The 27,513-nt window shown below is 39.2% G+C and overlaps 1 protein-coding gene across 2 annotated transcripts in view; it reads left to right on the top strand.

Moving 5' to 3' along the window:
- Window positions 1-27,513, top strand: part of GALNT7 (polypeptide N-acetylgalactosaminyltransferase 7) — a 73,969-nt gene that overhangs the window by 6,468 nt on the left and 39,988 nt on the right. For both annotated transcript variants that reach the window (XM_005145520.3, XM_031045793.2), the window contains exon 2: window positions 24,702-25,159. In XM_005145520.3, the coding sequence (XP_005145577.1) occupies window positions 24,702-25,159 (458 nt within the window). The remainder of the gene's footprint in view (window positions 1-24,701; window positions 25,160-27,513) is intronic.

The raw sequence follows: 27,513 nt of genomic DNA, 5'->3' as shown, positions 1-27,513 counted from the left end.
GCATTCCACAGGTAAAACTATTCTGCTGTTGCAGTTTCTAGTGGAGAAACCACAGTATGACCACAGAAATCAGGAAGGATCAACACAACCAGTTGGGCAGGTTGTCATTTGTTTAAAAAACCCAAGAACAACAGAAGTGATTTGTGCTGCTTAGTGGCCAGCCCAATGGGGCATTAAAAATAGCATGTAATGAAATTACTTTTTTAAATAAAAGTCTAGGTAATAGTTGCTTTATTTTAAAGGAGGTGAATTAAAATATGATGGCTCAGCTGACGTAGTACTAATTCTGGTGCTAGTAAATTTAGTTCCCGGAAGAAGCTCAGTGGGCCATCAGGCTGCCAGCCCTGAGAGAAGGCATGTCATATGCTGAAGTATATACACAGGATTTTTCGCCACATGGCCAAACAGCATGCACCTTCCCTCACCCGAAGCTCAGCAGAGTTAAAATTGCTTGTATCGAGCTGACATTCCCTAATGAAAAATGACAGTATCTTTGTCCTATTTTTGTTGGATATTAAATCAGCATTACGGGAGGCTGCCAAGTGGAAATAGGGCAGGATAAGCTGTTACATTAATAGGTTTGACTTCTACCTGAGGCGGGGGGGGGGAGGGGGGTGGGGTGGGGAGATGCTTTTTACAGAAACTAGGCCATATAATGTGAGAGAAGGATTCAAAGTTTGGCAACAGTTACATTTAATTACTAGATTTCCTCCACAAGCATGGAAAACAAAAGTCTACTGTGAAAGATTAGTATAAAAATAGCAACGTGCTGCTTAAAAGGCTGTCTTCTCCATCAGTTTTCTTTAATCTTTTTGTGAATTAAAGGAAGTTTATCTTGTTTGAATCTGCATTCAGCAGTCCACCTTCACCCCACACTGCTCTAGATTTAGATCTTTAGATCTAAATGCTGTTTAGGTGAGTAAGGTTTTCTGTTCCTTCCCCCCTCCCCCCCCATGATTAATAGCAATGCCAAGGTAATGTGTTCAGTAGGGAAGAAGTTGCCAGGAATGATCCAAAAAAGAAGAGCAATAAGAAGACAGCAGCATGCATGTCTTTGGAACCTGTGGTACTGTTAAGCTTGAATTTAGGGCTATTTTTCTTGCCTTTCACCTAATACAAGCTGGGGAGGGGAGAAGAGAATTACATGCAGTAAATTTATGTGAACTTAAACCAAAGGTTAAAGTTTTGCTTTATAGCAGATTTCTAGGTTGGGATTTATCAGTTTAATTGTAATGTCCTTGAAGGAGCTTGCTAGGAAAGTGTGTGGTTTTGTAGAAAAGGTTTTTTTTGTTGTTGTTGTTGTTAATAATTAGGAAAACATATAGAGGAGAAGGCTACCACTTGAATTCTACCTTTGTTTTTCAAACAAATATCCTTTTTGTGTTTCCCCTGCTTGGGACAGGACAGTTTTGAAATGTTTGCTTACTCACTGGAATATTGAATTTGTAGGTCTGGAATTTGGAAAAACAAATTATTTTGCTTAGTGCAAGCTGGTTTTGAAATAGGTTGGTGCTTTCCCAGGGATGTATTTTATAGCACAAAATTCCTATATTCTGAAAATCCATTGACTTCCCACATGGGAATAAAAATGTTATTCTTACCAGGCCATATACATACATTGTTACTAAAACAAAAATGTCTTCTTTTTGTAATGAAGAGTTGATCCTTAAAAAGGATTGTATTAAGCAGGAATTAAGCATGCTTCTACATGCATAAACATGCATGGAACAAATTGCATCTTTTTTTCTCCTCTTTTATAATAAACTAATTGTTTGCTGCTCTATGATGGTTTGTATTTTTTTAAGTTTCTCTCTTACCGTGTCTCCTTGAATCCATCATTCTAACCGCTGACTCTAGTAATGTTTTTTATATTGCTCTTGCTTTCCTAAGGTGCAGCTTATTTTCCTTTGATTTCCTTGTGGAACATTCAGTTGCAAATGGTAGCAGTTGGCACTGATGTGCAGTAAACCCCAGAGCAGCAGGAAAGAACTGTAGGAAGGTATAAGGTAAAAACAGTATACTGGTTTACATGCTGTTTACATTTGAAAAACCTTCTTTACAGTTGAAGGTCTCAAAATCTAATTGTTAATGAAATTAAAGCATAAGCAGATGGTACTCAGCTCACAAAATTTCTTACTTTGTTGTCTTTTAAAAAATGGGCAGTGAAAATTGCTCAGAAAGAAGTGTTATCACTTAGGTGAATGCAGCTGATTTTATCAGTAAGGCAGAAAGTATTATGTTAAATAGTGTGCTTTAGAAAAAATACAATATTTTCAATGCAATTGCGTGTAGCCTTTTGAATATTTTTGTCACAATTTGGGAATTAAAATTTGCTTTGTTTTTTAACCTGTAGTGAAAGATTCCCGTTTTAAGGGTGACTGAAAAAAAAACAAGGATTTCAATAAGATAGCATTTCAATAGGGCAGAAGCATAACAGCACCCCATTTTAGTTCTCAGTTCCTACCTTTATGGATTTGTGATAATTAAGCAATGACCTTGTTTTGAACTAGATAATAAGAACTCTAGGTATGTCTAAGAAAAATGTATTCATTATTTGAAGTTGGCTGCAGAAAATGTCTCATCTGCAACATTTTGAAGTAAATCCAAAAAAAGTAACCAAGCTACCTCTTAAAAGCATCTGAGATGGTAATGTCATGAGTATTCTCATGACATATCTATTCAAGAAGGAAGACCAAGAAAGACAATATTGAGATAATGTGTTCTTCAGGGAAAATAAATTGTTCCCTGTATGCTTTAGTCTTGAAACAAGATTTGCTACACTCTCACTTAAATGAGCCCTTCAAGTCAGCTCTTCAAGGCTCATAATATACGTCTTTTAAAAGCTATGTGTGTGTCAGTGGTGCATTTATTATGCACCTTAGACTGTTTCACCTGCTCTGGCTCTGCTAATCCATCTCCCACAAGTGTTATTTAACATACCAAAGCTTCTGAGAAGCTTTGAACAGCAGCTGTGAAATATGTTGGATTTTTTCTCACCTATTCCACGTTTCCCTCCCCTCTATGAAATATGTTCCTCCTCCACAGAACCAAGACCTTCACTAGTGATTAGCTTAAAAACAGTATCTCCTGCAGAGGTGGATAAGGGTAGGAAGTGAGTTTTGTTGTTGTTTTCTTCTTTTGATGGAGTATGAGATTTTACTGATTGTCTCTAAGTGTATCACCTGCCTCTGAAGAGAGCTCTTAGCCAGCAGCTCACAAATTCAGAAGAATGGGTCTCCTGCTGGTGATGGAAAAGAATCTTCTCCAGCATCGTTTATCGCTTTTTGGAGATCCTGAGCTCAAGATACTGATATTCCACTCAATGGAATATCAGCATATGGTATGAGATTTACTGAGTGCATAAAGTGGTCTTGAGTACTCTCTGAGGATGTTTTTCAGCCCTGGGTACCTGAAGTAAGACAGCAGATCTGTTTCTGGGATGCATTTGTGTGATCGCAGTGCCTAAGAGTTGAAGACTCCTTGTATTTTCTGTCCCTCTCTATGTTTTCCAATACTAATCTATTTCTCTTGAACACTTGCTTATTTTTTAATGATGTCAACAGTAGAAGACAGGTTAGTCTAAGGGAGGCCAAAAAGTGTTGGCTTGACAGTGAGGCTGTGAAGCTCTTTGACGGGGCTCAAATGTGAGCTCCTCCTTCAGAGTCACCAGCAGAAAAAACAGCCTCAAGAGCAGCTGTCCACGGCAGTGGAATCTAGACTGGGAGAAGACTTTCCTATCAAATCTTGAGCAAATGATTACTTTTGCCCAGCTTTGGCAATGTATGACGAGACCCTTGAGTGCTCGTATACAGCAGTGAGTATGTGTCTGAAGTGTCAGTACTATTGCCATGATTTCATGTAGAGAGACAGGGGGAGGGATCTCTGTGAGATAGGGTTAGCATAGATAGCAGACTTACCTTTTCCATGAATAGTCATATCAGTCACCTCTTGGAGTTAACAAGTTTTGCTCCCATTATTATCTTCTACCAAGGCTGGTGATGACAGGGGAGTTGTCAAGCTGTTGTGATAAAAGGGAGCAGACTGCCAGGATAGTTCATGTAGCCTTTAATCTTTGTGTATGCCTGAGGGGCCTTGGGAAAAGAGGATGGCAGGGAGCAGGCTGGATTAATTTTTCTGGATGAAATTGATATGTCCTGGGGGTTGGCCTACTTTAAAAATAATTAGAATTCTTTGAAATCTGCTGTCCTTGAGCACACTTCATCTGTCCTACGTCCCCTTTCTGTGATTCCTATATGCCTAGATATTGTGGTTGAGAGATGCCTCATGCCTCTTTGGAGGGTGTTTGTTATAGCAATATTTCCCAGGGGTGCATAATTTCTAAACCCAGGCTTACTTGCATATATTTGTGTGGTGAAATGTGTGCAGGGACTGCAGGTAATCAGAGGTACCTCATTATGGTTTTGCTGTTAAGCTAAGAACAGAGATGCTGCTGGGCTTACAGTAAGGCATGTGAGACTGATTTTCAGATCGTAACATCATTTTTGTATCTACTGAAAACAATAAGATTTTTTTTTGTCTTCTTTTCTTCTTTAAAATGAATTTTATATCAGTTCTGTATCTTTACATCAGGCGGTGAAGGTACGGCCAGCAGAAATCCGTGTTACTGTAATGAGGTGCATTGATCTTTGTTATTCCAGATTCTTATTTGAGTCTTATCCTAAGCTGAAGGATGAATACCTCACTTAAAGTTCCTTGTGCACTCTTTGTGGGAATTTGAGGAGTTAATTAGGCTTATTCTCACAAACCACTGTTCAACAGTTTAAGAGTTTTCTTGCATTGCAGTAAGGTATTAAGTGATGTGAATATCTGGAACTAAGGAAGAAAGATCAGACTACTTTTCTTGACTTTATCCTCTGTAATAGCTTGGGCAATCTATCTTCTAATAGGTTTGTCACAGGATATAAAATGCTAAGGTTTTATGAGAAAAAAAAACCTGTTTAATTTTAAACTCTACAATTCTTGTCTATGATTAAAGAAGTCTTCACAGCCTCAAATGCTAAGTACTAAAGTTTTCACTGATAGGCTTGGCCAGTTAGCTTTGCTGCAAAGGAGGGGCAGCTTGAACAGGTTTTTGAACAGGTTTTATCTTGTATGATATTTGCACGAATTTAGTCTATAATGATGACTTGTCAAAATACAGTTTGCAGTCTAATCCCAGCAATCCTAATTTTCAGGAATGTTTCATAGTTCTTAATTTATAAGAAACAGGCAGAAATATCTTTGAATTTAGTTTATCTTATAACCATAATGTACTACTTATTATTACCAAAGGCATAATGTTGCAAGCAGAATTCGTTATACCTTCCAGGTTGATGCTTTAAAAATACATTTTAATAGTTTAACTGACACTGTTAAACTATTGACTGTGATGCCGTAGTGTTCATTGGTAACAAAGCTTTTGCATACAATTGTATTTTATTGTCCTCCTTTTTTCATTCTCAGGCCTGAGATTTCCTAAGTCCAGAGCAATATACTTTTTATGTATTTATTAAAATGTATGGGTGTTTATTTTTAAGCCCATTTTTACTAATGAGGAATTTCAGGTCTCAGATATAGAATCATTGTCTTATAGCTGAACTCTTAAATATTCCTGTACGTAGCTGGCTTTCTGTAAGTCACTGTGGCTTTAGAGATTGAAACCTTCCAGCAGTGTATATTCAAGCAGACTGTTCATAGTCTAACACCAAACCCCAACAACTTTCCTGCAGGAAGTCTATTTTCTCCCCTGTATGCCTTTGTTAATTTTGTCAGACCTTAATGTTGCCTAGCTGATTTATACTGTATCAGCTGTTAGGACTCAAAGAAGCTTTAAATGCAATGAAAAAAATGCAGCTCTGGCAACTCTAGTGTTCTATAACCAGTGCTGATTTTATCCCAAAGCATGTTAACCTCTGTGATGTTCATTTCCCTTAATACATTTTTGCTTTTAAAATTTTGGTTTCTTTACTTACTTTGATTTATTTTGTCTATGGACTGAAGAAATGTGGCCAGTGCTAGACTAGCACATTTGCTAACACCTTTTCTTATCTAGCAGTAGTGGCTTAAAAGATTGAATACAAGAGTGAGAAAGTACTTATGTGGAAGGGAGCTTTGCCTGACAATTGTGTGCATTTTCTAAGGAAAGAGTAGTACTGGAGATTTAGAAATACATGCTCAAGTCACCATGCTGTGAAGAGTCACCATTTTAATGTATTTTTAATGAGAACTCTCTTGAGGCTTGGAACTTACTTGGAAGGAGAGAAGTGCCCTCACCTAGGTCAAGGCAACCACTGGTTACGCACATCTTCCCTCACTTCCCATTAGGAACATGCAGCTGTCTCCATAGTTCTGCACTAAACAGAGAAAATAATCTTTTTGTAGCTTTGGTTGAGAAGAGGAAAGGGAGATTCATACTGCTAAGAATATTTAACAGGAATGTCCTTTTGTTTAAACATAACAGTGTTCCTGCATTGCCATTGACACCACAAGAAACAATGGAAAAGCAGGCCTGGGTGCCTTGGGAAGGGGACCAGCAGCCATTGCCCAGACCACCCAAAAGAGTCATGTTTTACTGTTATAGGCATTCCCTGCCTAGGAACACTTGGATTATTTCTAAAAGGGGGTCTGGGTGTGGTGGCTGGGAAAACCAAGAAAGCCTACATATTTTTTCCTGATGCTCTTAAGCACACCATGGGTGTCTGGCCCTAAATTCAGTTGGGACGTAAATGTGCTGCCTTTATGCCTCCCTTTCCTTAGCACAGCAAGCGGATTTCCTCCAAGGGAGAAGAAAGCTTCAGAGAGGTGCTCTGTGTTATTTTTCTTGGTTTGGTTTTGTTCAGTTGTGTTGTGTTGTTTTGTTTTAAAGGTATAAAAGCCGCAGACGCTCTCTTAAGTTGGGCACCATGCAGGTACTTGTTCTGGTCCTGAGGATGGCCAGAAACCACTTGGGAAAAGCAGAACTGCAGGGTCCTTGTATCTCTGCTGCATGCCTATGTACAAATTCTAGTTTTAAAGGCTTGGAGAGGCAGCTGTGTTCTGTATGGTTTATTACTAGGGCTCAGTATTTTCAGCTACCCCTTGCTTCCAGCAGCTTTTTGCTTTCCTTTTTTTTTCCCCCATGCTCCTGTTTTGAACTAGCTCAGCACTGATGTTCACCCTGCATATGGATGTCAGTGTCATTTGGCTTGCTGCACAGCTGGCTGGGGGGGTCCTTGATTCAGCTTCACATGCGGGTGTGAAGGTGCTTGTACTGGCACACAAACAGAACAAAAAAGTGTAAGGGAAAAGGTAAACTGGTTGTGAAAATGAATCCATCTTACTCTGGAACATCAGCTTAAAAAAACCAGCACCTATCAGACAGAGGTTTAGATCAGAAACCAATCAGTGAAGACAAAAAAGTAAAGGCAGCTTGTCTACAGTCATTAATTTTCTGCAAGAGCCAGGTGCATCTTGTAATTTGTATTCCTGGTATTCTCCAGTTCTCCTTACAGCAGAGATGAAAAATATCACCTTCAGGTTTTACTATGTATCTGCAATCTTGGGAAGATAAACGTCAATGTAATACATCATAGTATTGACATTCAGAGGTCTTCCAAACTTTGCTTTTTAAGTAAACCTTGGAAGTCAGCCTTGAGTCCCTTTACTCAGAAGTGTAGGCAAGTGATTTTTTATTTTTTTCTACGTCTTATCTAAATCTGACTTCCTTTACAAATCTATAGTTGTCATGCTGTCAGGAATTATAGAATTGGAAATGCCATACTGAACAAAAGGAAAATGTTCGGTTTCCAGGTAAAATACTGTGTTTGAAGTGACTTTTATTGCTTGTGGAATTCAGCTGCTCACTGCTAAAGAGGTGCACAGAGTTTCTGCATGTTAATGTTGAAATCATTAAAAACAGAAAACTTCATCGTATTTTTAACTTTTTATACTTTTTTTTTAAAGGGAGCAAGTTGCAAAGTCAGAAGTTCCAGCTTTAATGATGTCAGAAAGGCTGTCCAAATTTCTTGCATAAGACCATGGTGTTACTCAAGCTGAAAGGGACCTGAGGAAGTCCCTAGTCCAACCTCCACTCCAAGCAGGGTCAGCTGTACGGTCATGCAGGCTGCTCAGGAATTTGTACACCTTGGCCTTGAACACCCAGAAGGAGGGAGGGAAGCAGCATGACCATTTTGCCTAACTTGTCCCACTGTTCATCTGTTCTCTTGGTACAAAGGATTTCTTTTAAGATCCAGTTGGATATTGCCATCAGTTTCATCAAAGAACACATTGACACCTCTTCATCACTATCCCTGATATTTTTAGTTTCCCATGAGACTTAAAACTATAAAACTGTTTAACTGTAATTTTAGCGGGGGGGGTGGGGGGGGAAGGGGTGGCGGGCAGGGGAATAGTGGGTTTTCTCGTTGGGTTTTGCATTGGGTTTTGTTTGTTTTGTGTTTTTGGCTGTTTTAGTTTACTGGACTGTTTAGTAGGGTGGTGACTCAAACTGGTTTTATTTCTGGTTTTATTTTAACTTAGAAGATTTGCCCCAGTCTACATTATATGCTAATGTATTGAGGAAATGTTGATTTGGGTAGCTCACATAAGATGGTTTTAAACAGAGCATGTACCTTTTGTGTTTTGCTGTTGTCACTTTGTATGCAAGAACTTTTAAAGGACCTTAACCCAAAAGGTGACTGATTAATGACAGCAATAATACTGGCTTTCTTGACAATCACAGTGAATGTTTTGTCTGTTACTGAAGAGACTCTTCTGTATTGCTTTTACTTACCATTTTCTATTTAACAGTTTTCTATGTAACAGTTCTATTTACTGTCCTGTCCTGATACTTTGGCCAGTTCATCCTTCTCTGGTATTTGAGCTTCTCTTTCATGCTGAAGATTGAAATACTGACATCTTTCTTCTTTTGCCATTCTTCCTCTTGGGAGGCAGTTTCTCCCCAGCCAGACTTCACTATGAACTGCCTTATTGCCTCTGCCTTCTCCAGCTGCTGGCCAGATTTTGCCATGTTAGAGACAATAGACTATCTTTCTTGGGGACTACAGAGGGCTTTTGATATGAGTTTTCTGACAGGGTTTAACATAGATGTCTTTGTCAGAAGTTAAAGTGCAAGGCTAGCACACAAAGATCTTGATTCAGTGAACTGTGTTGATGTTTAAACACACATTTAATGAACAGGAGAGATCATAAGTATACTTTGCTAATATCTTTTCTGTGTTAGATGCAGTAAGTGAAGGGCACAGTTTTTATAAATGCAGTTATTAGCAGCTCTATTTGAAGCCTAACAGTACCACGCATTCTTAAGGATTTTTAGTGGAAATTACTCAGATGGAAACAGTGTTACTGGGGAGAGTATAACCTGATGAAAGGCTTGCTGTTGTTTTGAGACCAATTTTTAACCAGAATTTTACATGGAGAATCCGAACTATCCAGACTTGTGTTTTCATAATCAGGAGCAAACAGTTGTTGAAAAGATTACTGAACTTCAGAGAAATTCCTCTTGCTATGCTGTTTGGGTGGTGGAAGTATCCTGTGGTTAGAGCTGTTGCTGAGAACACTGACTTCCTCTTCTTGCAAACAAGAAGGATACTCTTTCTTTGTATGTGTGCTGTATGCCAAATAATTTAAACAGTAGCATGCTGTGGTCCAGTTGCAAAGGAATTGTTGCACATGGGAGGATGATGTTCATTTGCATCTTCTCCAGACATGTGGTCAGAAATACCAGCCAGAGCATACCTGAGCTGGGAACACAAAAGTGACATGAAAACTCTCTTGTGGATCTGGCAAATGTAGGCAGGCCCCTTGGAAGATGTTCCAGGCTAAAGGGTGATCCTTAGTGCCATATTAAAAGAAAGCAGTAGGATGTTTGTTCCCAAAGATGGCTTTGAGAGTAATGTTCTGAACATTAGTCTCAGATAGATTTGAGTTTAGATTGCTGGCACCAGTGTGAATTGTCTGCACTAACGAAGTAAATGTCAAGGTATCCTGTTCCTTGAGGTCCAGGTGCGGTGTGTCTGCCTCTTCACTGGGTCTTGTGATCTCAACATGAATGTGGAGACCTTCATGCTAGAAATAAAAGATGTTGCTTTGGAGAATGTGAAGCTAAGTGCAAGGTTAAAAGCATACTGGAGAGCAGGCAGGTTTGATGGAGTCCATTTCAAGAAGCTTGTGGATTATATTGTCACACTCATGCCAGCTACCTAAAAGATGCAAAGAACCTGGCTGTGCTCACACATCACGCATGTGGCCTCTAAAGCAAAGCTATGAAGCAGGTTTTGATATTCATCGTGTTTACTTCACGGCAAAAAAAGTAATGTCACTAGCTGCATTTGTCACAAAAAGAGTAGTCAGTTTACTAAGACTGAATTATCTGTTCAATTAATTAGTTCTTACTAGTTTAGTATTGTTGCAGATCTTTATTCCTTCTTATGCTTCAAGTGCATGTATGTGTTGATTGTTTTTAAAGTATTTAGAACAGATAAGAAATTGCCTCACCTCAACAATTCAGTAGAATATAACTAATTTATTGGTCAATACCACACAAATGCTCTTTAATATCCTACATAGAAAAAACACAGGAATGAAGGGTCAAGGAAAGATGAGATTGAGAATGCAATTGATCATAACAAGTGATTTCCCCTCACTTCTCTAGGTAAGCAGTACACAAAGTAATTATGTAAATACTCTGAATTTCTGGAATCTTTTGGGAACTCAGATGAAACTTTTGAAAATGGGGTTTAGACAGTATGTGTAATTTTTATACAATGCAGCTTTTGGCTCCAGCTGGCTGCTTTGAAAAAGCTTTCAAAATGGTAGTGTTCATCAAATTGTGAAATACATTTAAAAAAAAGACATAAATAGGCTGTTGTAAAGCCTGAGAATTGTAATAGTATTTCAAGATAAACAGCAAGAAATCTGAAATGAGATTGACATATGTGTCTAAAAATTGAGGTAGACAAGATACAGCAGAGAAACCCACATCCCTTGAACAAGCTTGTTCATCAGTGATAGATTTATTGTATTGTAAATGTCATTTACTTGCTGGCATATGTAAAACAAATGCATGATTTTTAAATAGCCATCTGTGTCAGATGATTGAGAAACAAGGATGAAGTTCTTCTCCAGGCTTGAACCAGTTCAATGTTCATAGCTGGCTAGAAAAGCTGTCCTCAGCCATTCAGAACATGAGGATTGATGGTAATTTTTGTTTCTTCCTGAGGTTTTTTCCCCTCTGGAGGGAAACATAATTGAAGTTGGATATTTTCGATAGCAAACTTATGGATTATAAATTGCAACTCTCTGGTCTCTTAGTTCTTAAATTCAAAGCATGTGCTTGTTTTTACCTACTTATCTCTACAGCATAAAATTTTATTACCTCAATTTTAACTGTTTAAGTCCAAAAGAAATGGCTTCATCTATTTCTTTCTTCAGTCTAGAGAGCACTCATAAGAGGGGCTTGGTCTTAGTAAAGTGAAAAGCCTTGCCCCCTGATAGTCCACTGTGCAACACCATTGCACAGGAAAAGGAGAATAAATCTTCCTTTGTGGAACAAAATGAAGCTGGACAGAGGACTTCTAAGCTAAGCCCTTAAGAATCTCAAATATCTGTATGAATAAACATGAGCTCCATTTTTAAGATCTCATTCAAACGTGCATAAAATGAAGGATATTCCTAGAGTGAGACAGAAAGTGGAAGTGCAATGACTCAACAAGAAAGGTCACAAGCTTCGTCTACTGTTGAAATGTAGTGACAAGAACAAATCTTGTACCGTATCTCTTCAGTGATGCTGTGTTTTAAGCCTTTCACCTTGGAGAGCAGAACTTCCCTGGGGGGAAAAAAGATTGAAGAGGTATTCAGGATGGAAAAGAGATGGCTTGTTGTTGCTGAACTGTTAAGAGCTATGGGAGAAAGTTCTTAGCAATTGTAGCAATGCCTTAAGTGTAGGTATAGGACTGGAGGAGATCAGCTGCTGGGCACAAAAGACAAGGCAACACTGCTGAAGATCACGGAGTGCAGGACTGAAACAAGACAGTACCAAAGAAAAGGTCTTAGTAATAGAAATGTGGATTGTGGTAGTAATGAAGTGAAATGATTCATTCTCATGGCTGCTTTCTCTTTTTCTTCCATATGATTGCAAAAACTGTTGGAATTGTTTGCCAGGCACTTGAAAGCAGGTGCACTGGCAGTAGTAGAATACTACTGTAGAAATTGTTAAGCTAAATCGATTGACTTAGACTAAATTGACAGTACAACAAACCAGCACTTTATTTAATTTCAGGTAGTATCGCTTGCTCTTAATTTTTATTAATTACTAAAGTTTAATAGTCTTAGGGATCTACCAAGAAGGAGGTTGATTAAGCTAAGAGATGGGACCTGCTTTCTTATGTGAGTATAGTTTTACTAATTGTTGTGGTTGCTTGACTGAAACCAGGACACTAATGTGCTTTGCTAACAGAATATCTGCTATTCTGATAGTCTTTAATTGGCTATATGAAGAAAGATAGTAAAGCTCAGATGAAAAATCAATGCATTTCTTTTTCTGAAGAAGGGACAAAATTGTCCAAGAGTCATTGATTGAGACCTGATATCTGGAAGCTCTTTTGCATTTTGCAGTCAGCTCTGATGGAGATGATGTCTTAAGCAATTGTCCATTTCATTCTTAATATTCATAGTTTTTCCGGTCAAGCATTTATAAGATCCCTCTAGAGAGAAAAACTGTGGACAGTTTTCTAATTATGGTCTGTTGCTCTCTTTTCCCTGTACCTTGCAGAAAAAATTTATGGGCCAGCAAGGTGTTGGTTATTCAGATTATTATGAAACAATTTATTATACCCCAAATATGCTTCTGATTATTTTTGCTATAAATGTGTGAGAATAAATACCATTATCTTCACTCCAGTTTGCTGGCCTTGACTTGAAAGTCTATTTTTCTATTAAAAAGAAATGAATTTCAGTTTTATCAGTCTGCATTAGAAAACTGTGTTGTAGTTGTGATTTTTTTCTATATTATATGATTCATATGCATGTCTCAGGAAAAGCTTAGAGTAAATGGAAAAAAGCACCTGATAGTTGACTCTAAAGCCCTTTTATGCAAGTTGAAGGGCAGGGTTATGTTCCCCCTTTTTGCTTATGATTTGACTGTTTTCTAGATCATGTATTATGTGAGCCATTCAGCACTGTTTTCAAAATCTGATTGAATGCATGCATAGCACTGCTCCAAACCACATAGCCATGCACAAATGTGGTACTCATAATCGCTTGGCGGAGGGAGACAGAAAAAAATCCAGAATTTTCTGCCTTCCAGTTCTGCATTGCATTTTTCAAAAGGGATTTCCTGATATTCAGCTTTGGTCTGGAAGAAAGAGCTGGAAAACAAATTTTGCTTCCACCTTCAGTCCCTCTAAAATAGGGTAAGCAATGTCACCATCTTAATCAAAGCATTGTAAATAGAACTGGAAATTTGAGAGAAATTAAGAAGAGAACAGAAGGTTGCATTTCAATAAAATACATAACAGCAAATGTTTACAGAAATGGGAGATGGTAATATTGATGAGAGCCAGCCAGAATTCTGAGCATTTGGAGACTTCCCACAGCCTTCATCTGCTTAAACATTTTTCCGGGGTTTGCTATGTCCCAGGGAGTCAGTTTGTTGCACTTTTTGTTTAGAAATACGTCGGTTGATCTACTGCTTTGCTCCTCCTGTGATATCTACAGCAGCTGGCACATCTGCTTAAGGAGCAAGTCAACTTGCTGAACCTCTCACACAGGCGAGAGCAAACCCCATGGATTGCCTCCAGGTTGAGAAATTGGAAAAGAATTATTTCCATTAAGTTTCTGAAGAGAAAACGGGGTTTAATTTTCTAGGCAGTGAGTGTTGTTCTTCCTGTGAGTAGATGCGACTTGACGTCTCCTAAGACTTCTGGTGGAGGGTTGCTTCAAGAAAAGAAGGAAAATTGAAAGCAATTGGGTCCTTAAGAGTCTCTGCTTTCAATAGTAGACAAGAAACTACACTTTGTTTTTGAAAGATAAGGGTTGGTGTTTGGTGGGCTTTGCTTACCTGGGACAATTTTTAACCCTAGTGCCATAGTAGAATAACTGTGTCCCAGAGCTGGGTGCTTCTCTTGCCTTTAGGCCTCTTCATGGGGCTTGGCTGTTACCATAACAGCGATCTGAACAGCTGAATTACAATAAAATACTTTAAATGACTCAATTTAGTATGATGAGTCAACTGGCATATTCATTTTTTTTTTTAATTTAATTTGTGTTGAGGCTTATCTATGGTATAGCAACCCATATGGGGCATTTGAGGGTAAACATACCAAACAGGTGCTTCTTTGTTGGCTTGGCATTCTGAGACATTGTAGTTTCTGAGAATGAATTACTGTGGATAATGTTCTACAGGATTTTGCAGTTGAAATATCATGCTATGTACACTCTAATGACAATGTAGGCTGCAGTGCATTAGAAATTTATCAGTTGTGCAGAGGAAGAAGAAAGGTTATGGATGTTTGAAATGCAGTTGATGGCAGACTCAATGTTGAAGTGTAGCGTCTGGGTCAGCTGGTGGTTGATTAGAGTAGTCTTAAGTACTTAACCTAACCTGACTTACCTTGTATGATGCACAGTATTTGTCTTTTCTGAATGTGTGTCATGTTCTATTAAGAAGAGCTGGTCAGGGTCAATGCAGACAAGGAAAGTGCATGGTCTCTTGTGGTCTCTGGGTTCTAGGGGACTTTGATGCAACACAGCCACGTAATCAACAAGGAGCAAACACACCTGGAAAGATGCAGTGTTTAGGGAGATACTTGCTTTTATGCTGGTTTTTTATATTCTGTTCCACTTGATTACTTTGGCTTTCTTCTACTGAAAATGTTTGTTAGTTGTAACAAACTTGTAAGCGATTCTTGATGTTCTGAGTTTAAAAACCTTTCTGTCATTTTTGGTGTGCTATATGTAGGGCGAGGATCTAGGAGACCCTTGATCATACTTCTATCTTATCAAGGGTGCTCTAACTTTTCTGTTACTCTGCAGCTAGCAGCTGGAAATGTGGTTTGGGTATTTTTACTGCAAAGGCTACTAGTGCCAACATCTTTCTGTTTCTAAAACAAAGGAGAGTAAAATACAGCATCACCTTAGGTAATATGCAGCTTCATTTATGATTTAGTTTAAGAAAATATGTGTTACTAGAAAATTATTGCAAACCTAACAATAAGAGGCTATTTTGCCTGCTTCAAAACTAGCTTTAAGTTATGAAGTTAAACAGAGATTTCTTTAAATATCTATTTGTTCAGGTATATATCTAAGTCATTCTATTTTAGATCTCCTTAATTACTATCTCGGATGAGATGGTGCTTTCCAGAGCCACGAGGAGAAGTGCATTGCAGGTGGTTACCTCCACAAAGTCCTTGGGTGTCTCTTAAATGGACACTTTGAGTCAAGTGAATCTCTGGCAAAGGTTCTTTAGTGTAGCATGGCTGTTGAACCACAGATGCAACCTGGGGCAGTATGGGACAATAAACTATGATGGTATCAGGAATGGAAGTATGGAATGTGCAAAAGTTGAGTAAGAGTTGAATCTTGGGCAACAAGGAAGTAGAAGGTTTGGTAGATGGTTCGATATTCCCCAAACACTGAATGCCTGTAAAATGAGACCAATAAAAGGCTGCTCTTTTTGAGAGTAATTTGTTCTGAAGCACTCGGAATCTTTATTTTCCTTTACTTTCAATCAGGCAGGGTCTAATTCTGAAACTGCCTATTACATAGGAATTCAAAAAGTATTGCACCTTTCCTAAGGAGGCACCATGTAAGACAGATCAGGTACAGGGCATGTTCTCACTGTCCTGTTTGTACTCTTAAACTCATTGAAGGTGAAAGAGACAGAGAAGTTACAACTTTTGGCTGGCCAATGGCATCCCCATTAAGAGGCTGGGTCTGGCAGGAAGCAGACCCAGGTCTTCTAGTAGTTTTTGCTTTTGATGAAGGTCACTGAACTTTGCTAGGTAAAGGAAGTCACTTGGTCTGGACCAGGTGCATTTAAGTGTGACTGTAACATTTATAGAAGATCGAGATTCCTCCAGGAGGAGGTTGTGGGAGAGCAGGGACATCAGGAAAGGGAGCGGAGGAGCAAGGATGGAGGGGGGTAAAGCAGTACAAGCTGAAACAGCACTTACAGCAGGATTGCATTGCTCTGCAGGAGTTTGTCATATGTGTGCAGTAAGGCCAAAGAAGATGACAGAAGCACCATTAGCTCAGACAAGCTCCCTTTGAAAGTGAAAGATGATATCACAACAGATCCGTTTCATTTAAATGGGATGCTTAGATGGGTATTATACTTACTAAATACCTAAATGTGTGGATATCTAGCTCTAACCAAGGTACTCTGCAGGTAAACGTAAAACTCATGATTTATGGTGTTCCCCTCTGTTAGGCAAACAGCTGCGCAATCATGTTTTTCCAACTGAAAATAAGTATTCTTGCATTGTTAGCAATTTGAATATGGGAATTATTTCTATTTACAGACAGGACAGAAAAAGAAAAGGGGCAGAGGCAGTCCATAGGATTTGTTACCTGGGGGTTTCCACAGCTTAATACAATTTTGTATGCAATGACCTTGTGAGATGTTGTCTGCAGACCATGGCAGTATGCAGCAATAGCCTGAAGTCACTGTCTTAGATGAGTGCTTTTGTTGTGGTGAAGTAGACAGGATCTGTACAAAAATCCAAGAAGACAGGAACAGCTAGTTGGTCTTTTGCCTAGGGAACTCTTAACAGCAGCCATTTAAAAATGGTTAAGCAACTTAATCTTCCTCAGTGTCTTTCTTCCACCCATAAGTTCAAACAGCAGCAGAGATGACCACAGACATTAGTATTGTTAGTTTTTAGACTCGTCACTAAGTAACAAGAAGTTTTACCATTTTTTTGGAATCAGTCAGAGACAGTCACATAGATTAATGCAAATCACTCGGAACTCGAATGTTAAAACCTGTCAAACTCTGTTATAATAGCAGAATATCGAGCTGTTTCCAGATTTACATTTTTTCAGTTTCTCTCCCCTGTTATGTACCCTTTTTATTTTTGATCATGCCGGTTGCTTTTCCATACGCAATGTTTCCATTGCCTCAGGAATGTCAGCCTTTTGACAGAAGAAAACTGTTGATTTTATTCCCCAAAGTATTTTGCCCCTCAGCTAAGTCAGGTAATTTGGGTCTCAAACATAATGACACATATTTTTATTTTTATTTTTTTCAATGACCTGATTTGATATTAATGAATGCAGTCTGCTGGTACCTATTGAAAACTAAGCCACTTGTGTAACTGTAGAAATGTAAGTACCAGCGACTGTCCTGTTGTACCTTACCAGGGATGGCTGGGGAAAAGGGATTTTTTGTAATTCTACTGACCTGTTTTATTACAAGTCTCTATCCCTGGCAAAACAATTCCCTCCTCGAGTTCCCTCTTGAGAACCTACTTGGGAGCTGAGAAATCAGGCTAGAAAAAGCAAGCTGGATAAAGGATGGTGCAGGCCCATAAGTAATGCATCACATATCAATCACCTTGACAGATTCTGTGAAATTGAGGGAGCAGGTGAAGGGGGAAGTTGCCTTGTTTTTTTTTTTAAATGAACAACACCGAAACACGTGTTATTTTTCATTCCTCAGATGTAGGTGGGAGTACAGTACACAGCAGTATAAAATTACTGAACACTCATTTCTTCAAAGCTGTGTGTGGCCCTTGCACCTCAGCTACTCTTCAGAGTTACACTGGGGGCTTTTGACAAAAAGAACATAGATCTAAATTACATATATAATTTCATACTTGCTTGTTTAGACCATCAGAGGTTTTTGCAATTGTTTGGAGTTTTGTCTTGGGTCATAAGCAGCTTCTGATCAGTCTTATGTTGAACACTCCAAAAAGTAGACTGATGTGGTAGTTGTGGTAGGATTGCTTGCTCCTTCAGGCACCACTGCAGTAATGTGGGTTTGGTACAAAACTGCAGTTACTTCTGTCTGCCAAAACTTATTCTGAGTTGGTACAAGACAATTTACACAGCTTTAGCACTGATACATGTGATTTAGGTATGCTTAAGTAAATCTTGTTTCCCCTAGAATATATAACAGAGAACAAATCTGCTATGGAGGCATGGCATTGGTGCATAGTGCACTTTAATGTTGTCAGTATGTTTCAAAATTGAGGGCAACTATCAACATAAGAACATAAATTAGATGTTTTTCTGGAAATGCTGCTGGCAAGTACCATCATCAGTATGGTTTTTCACTTGGGTTGCACGAAGTGTGCAATTACAGTGATTTAGCAATCTGTTATTTTTACAAACATGTGTTTTTAAACTCCAAAAGTTTTCTATAACGTAGTGTGAAATTACATTTCTGTGTTTCTATAGTTCCCATAAATGCTCTGTTCTGAGTTTACAAAAGTTTTAAAGGTCACTGTAGTGGCTACCAAGCACAAAAGTATGCATTGCATCACCTTTAGAATGCCTCTGAAATACACAGAAGATGCCAAATCAGGAGAAAGAGTTTTGCCCAGGCCCTGTGACAGCGAATGCACCTTTTCAAGCCACCTTTTGAGCCAGGTGATTTGAATTCTACTGCTCATATTTGACAAAAGAATTCTCCTGGTTCAACTTCTGCCCTAATTTGATTATGTGGTTGCCTTGTGACGGAATTGTTTGATGGGAAGTTTTGCAAATTATGACTTGAAGGCAGTGTTGCATGTGGAGCTTAAAACAGTCTTTTATGTGCAAAATACTGCTGTGATTACAAAAGGGTTTTAATTATTTATTTTCTGAAGTGATGGCAGTTGTGCCACAGATCTTCATCCTTCTTTGTGCAGCCGTGTTTTTCCATTTGTGTGTGCTTTTGGTTTTGCTTTCCCTTCTTCAGCTGGTCCTGCTGTAGCTGGAACTATTCCTTATTTTATTTATCCTGAAGTTAGTGAGTATTTAGAGTAAAATCTATTCAGAAATATGTTGTTGGATGTGTCGATTTTCCCTTTTGTCTGTGTTTGATCCTCTATACTGAAAAGTCTTTCTGTTTTTTTGATCATAAGAGTCTTGTGGAGTCTTTTTCTACCATGTGGCACAAAAATAGTTGCATGACTAAGTAGTTCTGTGTGGCACTTCAATATTTCCATCTATGCCCTAAACTGTAACCTGGTAAGTAAGACCCACACACTAATGATTCAAACCAAAATATACTAGATGTTGGGTTTTTTTCTCTCTTCTATTAGCTGGCAGAGCAGAATCATGCCAGAAGCTTGGCTGAGAGCAGGCATTATTTTGGTATGTTCCCAGCATGAGCCTAGTTAATAAGGAAATCTGTGAATCCAGCTTGTAGCCCTTTTTCTTCCTTTTTTTTTTCCTTTTAAAAAGGTAACTGAATAAATTGAAACAGCCCCCTTCTATTTACTCAAATAAGTGAAAATGCTAGGCTCTGTATAATTTCTCTCCCATGGCCTTTTTTCTCCAATAAACTGGGAGTGTGGCTGCAATAAGTTGAGGCAAACAAACCAGAATATTTTCAATATGTTGAAATCATCTCTAAACTGATAGCTGTGTGGTCTCCATCAGAGCATCTGTGGCAGAGGCACTATGGAAAATGTTGCCTTTTTGCATAGGAGAAGAACTTGCATCAGGGGAGCTCTAAGAGCTATTGATTCTTCCTTAGTTAAATGTCCTTGAATGCTTCCGTATGGTAGAAGAGCATATATTGTATTCACCTTTCATGGGAAGTGAAGTGGTGTTAATGCAGCTGAGAATTAAGAAGGGTAAGATATGGACTGAAGAAATAGAGCTACATAGGGAGTGGCTTCCTAGGTTACTAAAATATTAAACTGTATCAGTTTTTATATTTTTTTTTCCTGGAATACCAGAACATTGCTGTGCTCAGTATCTCTCTTTAGTCAGCTAGGTATGAACATGAATATTCTGAAAGTGTAAGGGTTTTTAATTTCCTTTTGTATCCTTGGGTAATTAGAATACTACTGGATTCTACTTAAGTATTCCCCTTTTCAGTTTTGTGTATCGCTGCTTTTTGTCTAGATTAACAAGTTGCTTTTATAGACATGGCTTTGAATTGGCAAACTTCTTTCAGTATGATAATCTTCCTTTTTAGAAATGAGCCAAATTCACTTTTTTAATGACTATTTGTACTTCAGATATTATTTCACAGGGAGTTTTAAGGAGTTGCCAGTTTTGAACTGGTTGACTGGAGGAAAGCAGATTGTGCAACTTTCACATTCACAGTTTTATTGCCAGCTCTAACTCAAACCCTCCTACCAGTTGATCAGTCTTGCAGACCTATGAAGACCTCTCTCAGTTTTCCCTTTTACTTTGTATAATACAAAAACATGTTTCCAAAGGGATGCAGTTATGTTCTGTATGCCTTTAATCACGTTCCTCTCTTTTGCACAGAGGAAAATCCTAAGTTAAAAAAAAATAAAATAAAAAAATACACCAAACACTTCTTTCTTTTTTTTTTTTTAATTTTTTTTTTCATACGAGTCACTGTTTCCAAAACTCCCATTGCAGTGACTCATACATAATGCTCTAAGGAGTGAAAAGAACATTTAAAAAAATAAAGCAGCATGCACTGAACTGGAGCTAGAAAAGCTGGTGGGAAACCCTAGATCTATCCTTACAGAAAAAAAAAACCAATGATCTGTGGAAAAATAATTTTTCTATATGCATGTAAATAGCTTATTATGTGTCCTTTATAAAGATGTAATGAGATTTTTGTTGATGTTTGTCTTCAGATGTGAGAGCACTCACAGATTTTCTTGTTTCTCTGCCCTCATTTTTGGACAACCTAGAAGTGTAGTGTTCAGAGGTTTGTTATGCTTACTTCCTCTGAGCCTTCCTTTCACCTTGATGTCATTGATTTGTCTTTTAAAAGTTTTTCAAATAACTTCAAGACTTGTTTTTGGAAACCTTTTAGAAGATTGTCGTGGTTTGGGGTTTTGGCTGTTTTTTTAAATGCCTTCCATTTTGATTGTCATTGTATGAATTTTTTAGAAGTTTGATACTAAGTTTTAGTGGAGCCAAGCTTCTAATCAGTGAGGTGCACAGATTAAGTTATTTTAGGGGAGGGTTATATCACTTTTCTTAAAGAGAGGGAGGAGAGTCATAATTCATGTGAGAGAAGAAGCTCTTGGAGTGTTCAGCTAAGGCATTGTGGTTTATATGATGACCAAAATAGTTCTTTGATTGTGGTTTGACTTTGCTTGTTTTCCAGACAGTATTTGGAAAACCTTTGCCTCGGTTATCTCTGGAGAAATGAATAACCTTCAGGAACTGTGGTCTGCACACTGCTAGTTCTCTTTTTTTTTTCTTTTTAAATGCCCATAAAATGCTGAGATTGAGTTAATTTTCTTCATAGCATCCCTTATGATGATGTGTTTTAGATTTGTGAGCAGTGAGAGGAGGAAGGAGTGAGCAGCTGTGTGGTGCTGAGCTGCCTGCAGCACATACCTTCCATCATGTTTGTCCTAGGCACATAAAAATTGCAGGAAAGAGATGAATGAGTGTGTCTGTGTAATTGTCTTGTTTTAGGCAGTATTTTCTCAGGCCTACAAAAATGCAATATATTTAGTGTTTGGAAGGGTACAGCAAATGAATGCATTACAATGCAAATTATACATAACAGTTATAATGAGGCAAAGTGTAATACAAGACAAGTCATAGTTTTGATAACAGCAAAATTAAGAAATTACTTTCAGAAGTATTATGTTGGAGTCAGAACTAAGTGGAAACTTGTAACTGTTTTATACATGATGGAAATGGAATGAAGGGATATTTAATTTCACACTGACCATAAGAATTTACTGCCTGACTGGATTAGTGATTCAGGATGATGTCTGACAGGGGCAGCATGTAAACCTGGCTGCTTTCTATGCTTGCCTTTTCTTTGAATTCTTCCAATATCCAGCATCCACAGCTGTTGAATTGGAGTTTTTAGAAGGTACCTCCCTGCCCAACACTTTCCCAGTCCACTTACAGACCTGTCATCCACCTTGCAAAATGTGCCTTTTCACATGCCTTTATGCTTCCCTTTCTCATGCTGGCTTTGAAGTTCCTCAAAAAATAGTGATGGAAGAACAGAGTAATGTAAGACTTCTGCATTTTGTATGTCCTCCCTGTTTAAAGTACAAGCAGAAAAATAGAAAGTTTCTTGAATAAATTCTTCATCTTTTGAATTGAAGACAGTCTGACTCCCATTGTTACATTGTTAACCTAGACATTTTTATACTAGGCTTTTCTTCATTTTTGATGCCTTGTAATGCAGAATGATACATGAGGAAAATACTGCAATGTAGTAACAAGTATTGTGTGGTTTAGTTAAACTTGGACATGAGTCGGCATCGTGCTCTTCCTGGCAAACTGCATAATGGTTACATTAGGAAGAACTTAACCACAAAGCGAAGGGATGTGGTTTGTTTCCTGACGCATAGCATTAACAGTCCTATGTCTGGTTTCTTCTGTGCTGCCAAGCACAGGAGAGATATTAATAAATGGCAAACAAAGATCTGCTGAAGAGATTATAGGGCTACAGTATCTGGCATAATTATTAAAAGGGTAGAGGAACTCAGCTTGGTTTGGCTGGAGAAAAGCCTAATGATGAATCTAATTGGATCTTTCTGCCCTCAAAATTGAGGTTACAGAGAAAACAGAAATAAAATTTTCTGAAGGGTGCACAGTGAAAGGATAAAAGGCAATCATCACAAAATGCAACCTGAGAAACTTCTACTGAAGTACAAGGGAAAATACCTTCACTATGAGATTGGTCATATCAGAATAGCTTTGGCTGGAAGGCACCTTAAAGATCATCTAATTCCAGTCCCCACCATGGGGAAGGACTCCTTCCACTAGACGAGGCTGCTCAAAGTCTCATCTAACCTGGCCCTTGAACACTGCCAGGGATGGGGCATCAAAAACTTTTCTAGGCAACCTGTTCCAGTGTTTCACCACCCTCACTGTAGAGAATTTTTTCCTAATATCTAATCTGTCTCCCCTCTTTCAGCTTAAAGCCATTCCTCCTTGTCCTGTCACTACATGCCCTTATAAAAAGTCCCTCTCCAGGGTTCTTGTAGGCCCCTTTAGGTACTGCAAAGCTTTCCCCTGGAACCTACTCTTCTCCAGGCTGAACAATCCCAGTTCTCTCAGTTTGTCTCCATAGCAGAGGTGCTCCAGCCTTCTGATCATCTTTGTTGTCTCCCCTGGACTGGCTCTAGGAGCTCAATGTCCCTGTTGTGCTGGAGGCCCCAAAGCTGAATATAATACTGCCGGTGGGGTCTCACGAGAGTGGAGTAGAGGTGGAGAATCACCTCACTTGGTCACCCTTCTTTTGATGGAGCCCAGCACAGAGTTGGCTTTCTGGAACACGCTGTCCAGAGACACTGCGTGTTTTCAGGGTATGACTGGCCAAGTTTCTGAGAAACCTGATCTAAGTGTGAACTTACCACTGCCTCCAGCAGGTTTGAATAGGTGACATCCTTCCGATCCCAATTTTTTGTTTGATTCTGTATTTGTGAATACATAGTGAGACATTGCTAAACTGTGTGCATTCTCTTCCGATTTCCGTGTGATCTAACATGTTGTGTTTACAAATTATTTTAGAGGAAATCTGAGCTTTCGGCAATGTTTCCTCTTGTCCTCTTGGACAGTAGTATTGGAAAAAGCAGTGACTGTATCCTTTGGGTGGGGCTGTTTTACTCTGGGGATTTCACACTTCCAAAGTCACCCGCCCTCATTCTAACCCACCAGCCTCACTGATCACTGAAAATGCCAAGTAGTTTTCAAAATCCCAGCCTTTCTTCTCAGTGAGAACTTAAGACCTCTTGGTGAGGAGGCAGGGGGGAGTGCTGTGAAATGGAAAAGTCCTTTTAAACAAGGACGCGAACAAGGAGACACTAGTGCCTGTGTCAGTGCTCTTCAGCCCCAGTGCTGCTTCCTCCGGCGGGTCAGTCTGTGTGGCCAGGCAGCACATCAGACCAGGACTGCGTCTGATTTTTACCAGCTGTTCCCAGTGCCTTCAGCTTATCTCATGGCTCTAAATAAACTGTTGCTGTTGCAGCAGCACGAGTGATGCTTGGTGAGAGTGAGTTGGAAGGGATGAAGAATACAGATAAGATGTGGCTTGAGGCTGCTGCAGATGTGCGTACCGGATTGCAGGTAGTCATGACACTCTTTCCCAGTATGGGAGCATGTTGAGGCTGTATGTAGCAACTATTGAAACCCTTTAGAGGTCTCAGCAGCCAGTATGCGTAGCCTCAGAAACACCGTGTGTCCAAGAGTGGCCCCAAGGACCCCATGTCTCACGCTGTGGCATTGTCTGCCTCCTTACCACACTCTGTAAAGCGCTCTGTCAGTGCTCCCTGCACATTGGTTTGATGTGCAGCCTGAGCTATGTCCAAGCTAGCATGTCCTATCATGGGTATTTGGTCTTTAGGAATGTTTTGGGTGTTGGGCCATTTCCAGGCTCTACTTGCCAAGGTAAGTGTGGATAACAGCTGGCAATGTTCTCCAGCAGCAGATGCTTTAGTAAATAGTGCTGATTGAACCCCTTCACAGAGATATAGAGACTTCTCCCTTCTTGCTTACATATATTTATTATCAACTCTCAATGCATTAAGGTACTGTATTTAAATAAGTGAAGGATTATCAATATGTATGATCTGCTGTTTCTCTAGGATGACAAAGAAGCCAACAGACCCATGCCAAACAAAGGAGACCATGGACTAGGAAATGAGAAGTTCAAACCCGTGGTACCTTGGCCTCATGTTGAAGGTGTAGAAGTGGACTTGGAATCCATTCGAAGGAAAAATAAGGCCAAAAATGAACTAAATCATCATGGTGGTGTTGATAACAAACAGCAAAACATCATCCAGAAGCAGTATCTCACATTTAAGCCTCAGACGTTTGTATACCGAGATCCTGTTTTACGACCTGGAGTCCTTGGTAATTTCGAACCCAAAGAGCCTGAGCCTCATGGAGTTGTTGGTGGCCCTGGAGAGGAAGCAAAGCCATATGTTTTAGGACCAGATTACAAAGAGTCCATTCAAGCCAGCATTAAAGAGTTTGGGTTTAATATGGTGGCAAGTGATATGATCTCACTAGATCGGAGCGTTAATGACTTGCGTCAAGAAGAGTAAGCAAACTTCTTGTTTTCTTTTAGCTCTGTTTTTACAGATTTGATTTTTTTTCCATGTATATCAATTGATGCTTAAAATAATATTAATTAGGTAAAATATCTAAAGCTTCTTGTCCTGACAGGCAAGAGCACTATACTATGTCAAATGTTTCCATATATTATTCTTAATGCTGTTGCAATGTTTCCTTTCATGAATACTTAATCTATATTGATTAATCTCTGAAGTCATCTCTTTTAGTGTCTAATTGCATATATTGGCATGTTCCATGTCCAGCCACAGTCTTCATTATCATATCTTCTCTTAATCCATCACTTCTTAAGATCTGTCTTCAAGAAGGAATTATTTTCTTCTGCTATTTAGTTTATTCAGTTTTAGTTTCACCCCGATGCTTTAAAAATTACAACTCAGTAAATAGAAAAGAAACAAATATTGTTCCCTTTAAATAACTCTGCTTAATTACCCACATAAGCAGAAGTATAGATCTGCCGTAGTGGTGTTTGGGGTTTGGAGCTGATGGAAGAGTAGTCTGGTAATGATTTCTCGCTACATTTGTCATAAGGGAAGGCATCCTAGAAAAACATTTTTTATTTGCTGGGAGGGTGTCTACTTTGGTATGGGGAAATTCTGGGAAGCTGTCAGCATTTGCTCAGTGATTACTGATGGATTTACACAACCTCTTCTGATCTTTGGTAAACGCTGGAGCCAAATTTGCTCTCAGGCTAATCTGCATTTGGTATAATTTTCCTTGTTAAATACCAGCTAAGGACAGGTCTCTGAGCAAACTGACTGGTAGGGGGTTTTGGTTGTTTTTTTTGTGTTTGCATTTTTGGTGGTGTGGGTTTGGTTTGGTTGTTATTTTTTCATTTGGGGGGGAGGTTATACAAATTTAGATATAAAATGAGGGACTTGTCTGTTTTCACTTGCTCCTCATCCCTGGCAATAGGAACTATACCAACCCCTGGACTGGGTGCCAACCTCCAGGTTGTGTGTTTCCAGCTCTGGCAGCTGATCTGTTTGGTTGGTCACTGTCTGGTTACTGAGGCTCTGATGTGGTCTCTTATAGTGGGTGTTTTTCCATTTTGTGAGGTAGGAGAGAGCTGGCCAGCTGTGAGTGACTCATGCCTGTGCATGTACGGACCTCTGTGATGAAGAGATTTTTCTGAAGAAGAGGAAATCATCTGGGAAACCTGCATAGGTCAGAGCTGTCTTATAGAAGGTTATCCCCTAGACATTGCTGCTTCTGCTGAGGCATTTGGGGCCCCTTTTGTAGGAAGCAACAGGACTAAATAAGTCCACAGAGAAAACCCATTTCCCTGTCAAGTGGTGTGATTAACTGGACAGAGGGGAGCTGGTGCCAGGAGTTCATGCTAGCAGAGCTGGCTTTGGTCCTGCTTTCCCTGGAGAGAGAGGGTGGGAAAGAGGTAGAACCATGCTTTCCTCCTTGCTCTCTGCTTGGCAAGGGCAGCAGAGCAGAAATGGCAGCATGTCATACGCAGGTAGGACTGGGCTGCCTCTGCCCAGGCTAGTAGCCCTATCTTTGGCATTAGAACTCAAGTGCTCCCTCCCCTCTATTTTTCCCTAAGGTGGAAGGCATCAGCATATGTATCTGCCACATAGTTTCAAACCTATAGCTTCTTGAAGTGTTTTTTTGCCTAATCTCTGAGTTGGTCTTTAGTTCTGTTTTGAAGGAGGGCAATGAATACAAATTCCCAGAGAAGCAGCAAATACTTTGCATACTTTGAGGAACAGGAGATACACAGCCATGTCATGATCGGAACAGAAATGGTGGATTTTAGAAACAGTTTCCTCAAAGCACTGTTGCAGATAAGTCTTCCGTGAAGGTCAAAGCCAGCAGCTCAGATTAGTTAGGTTTAATGTTCTAAGCAAACAAACAAAACAGCATTGAAAACATTGTGAGCAAAAGCCATCTTTCTGACAACTTCAGATATTTTGTGTTTTGAATGTCTCAGACGCTTGCAATTGCCCTAAGTAGGTTAAGGGTTTATAGATTCCATGTGTCTCCTGGGAACAGGAGAAGAGAGGAGAAGCAATGTAAAGTTGGCTGATACTGCTATATGCTTTCAGATCTCAACATACTCTCACGCTCATCCTCAGATACCAGCAAGAAATGCAGCAAAAGGTCAGATGCACCATTTATTTTCCTCCCACTGAGCTGTTTAAAAAGTCCAGAAGCCATTTTGGTTGATAAGGCTGGTCAGTATTCAGTTTAATCCTACCAAAAAGCAGCATCATCAGCTTTTTCAGGCAAAGGCTGGGTTATTCATTCCAGGTATATTCCAGGCTGAGTTATTCATTCAAATCCAGGTAGATCTCTCTTGAGCCTTTTCTT

Source organism: Melopsittacus undulatus, chromosome 7 (assembly GCF_012275295.1).
Source record: "Melopsittacus undulatus isolate bMelUnd1 chromosome 7, bMelUnd1.mat.Z, whole genome shotgun sequence".
NCBI classification, from domain to species: Eukaryota; Metazoa; Chordata; class Aves; order Psittaciformes; family Psittaculidae; genus Melopsittacus; species Melopsittacus undulatus.
This window is presented reverse-complemented; position numbering and strand designations above follow the sequence as displayed.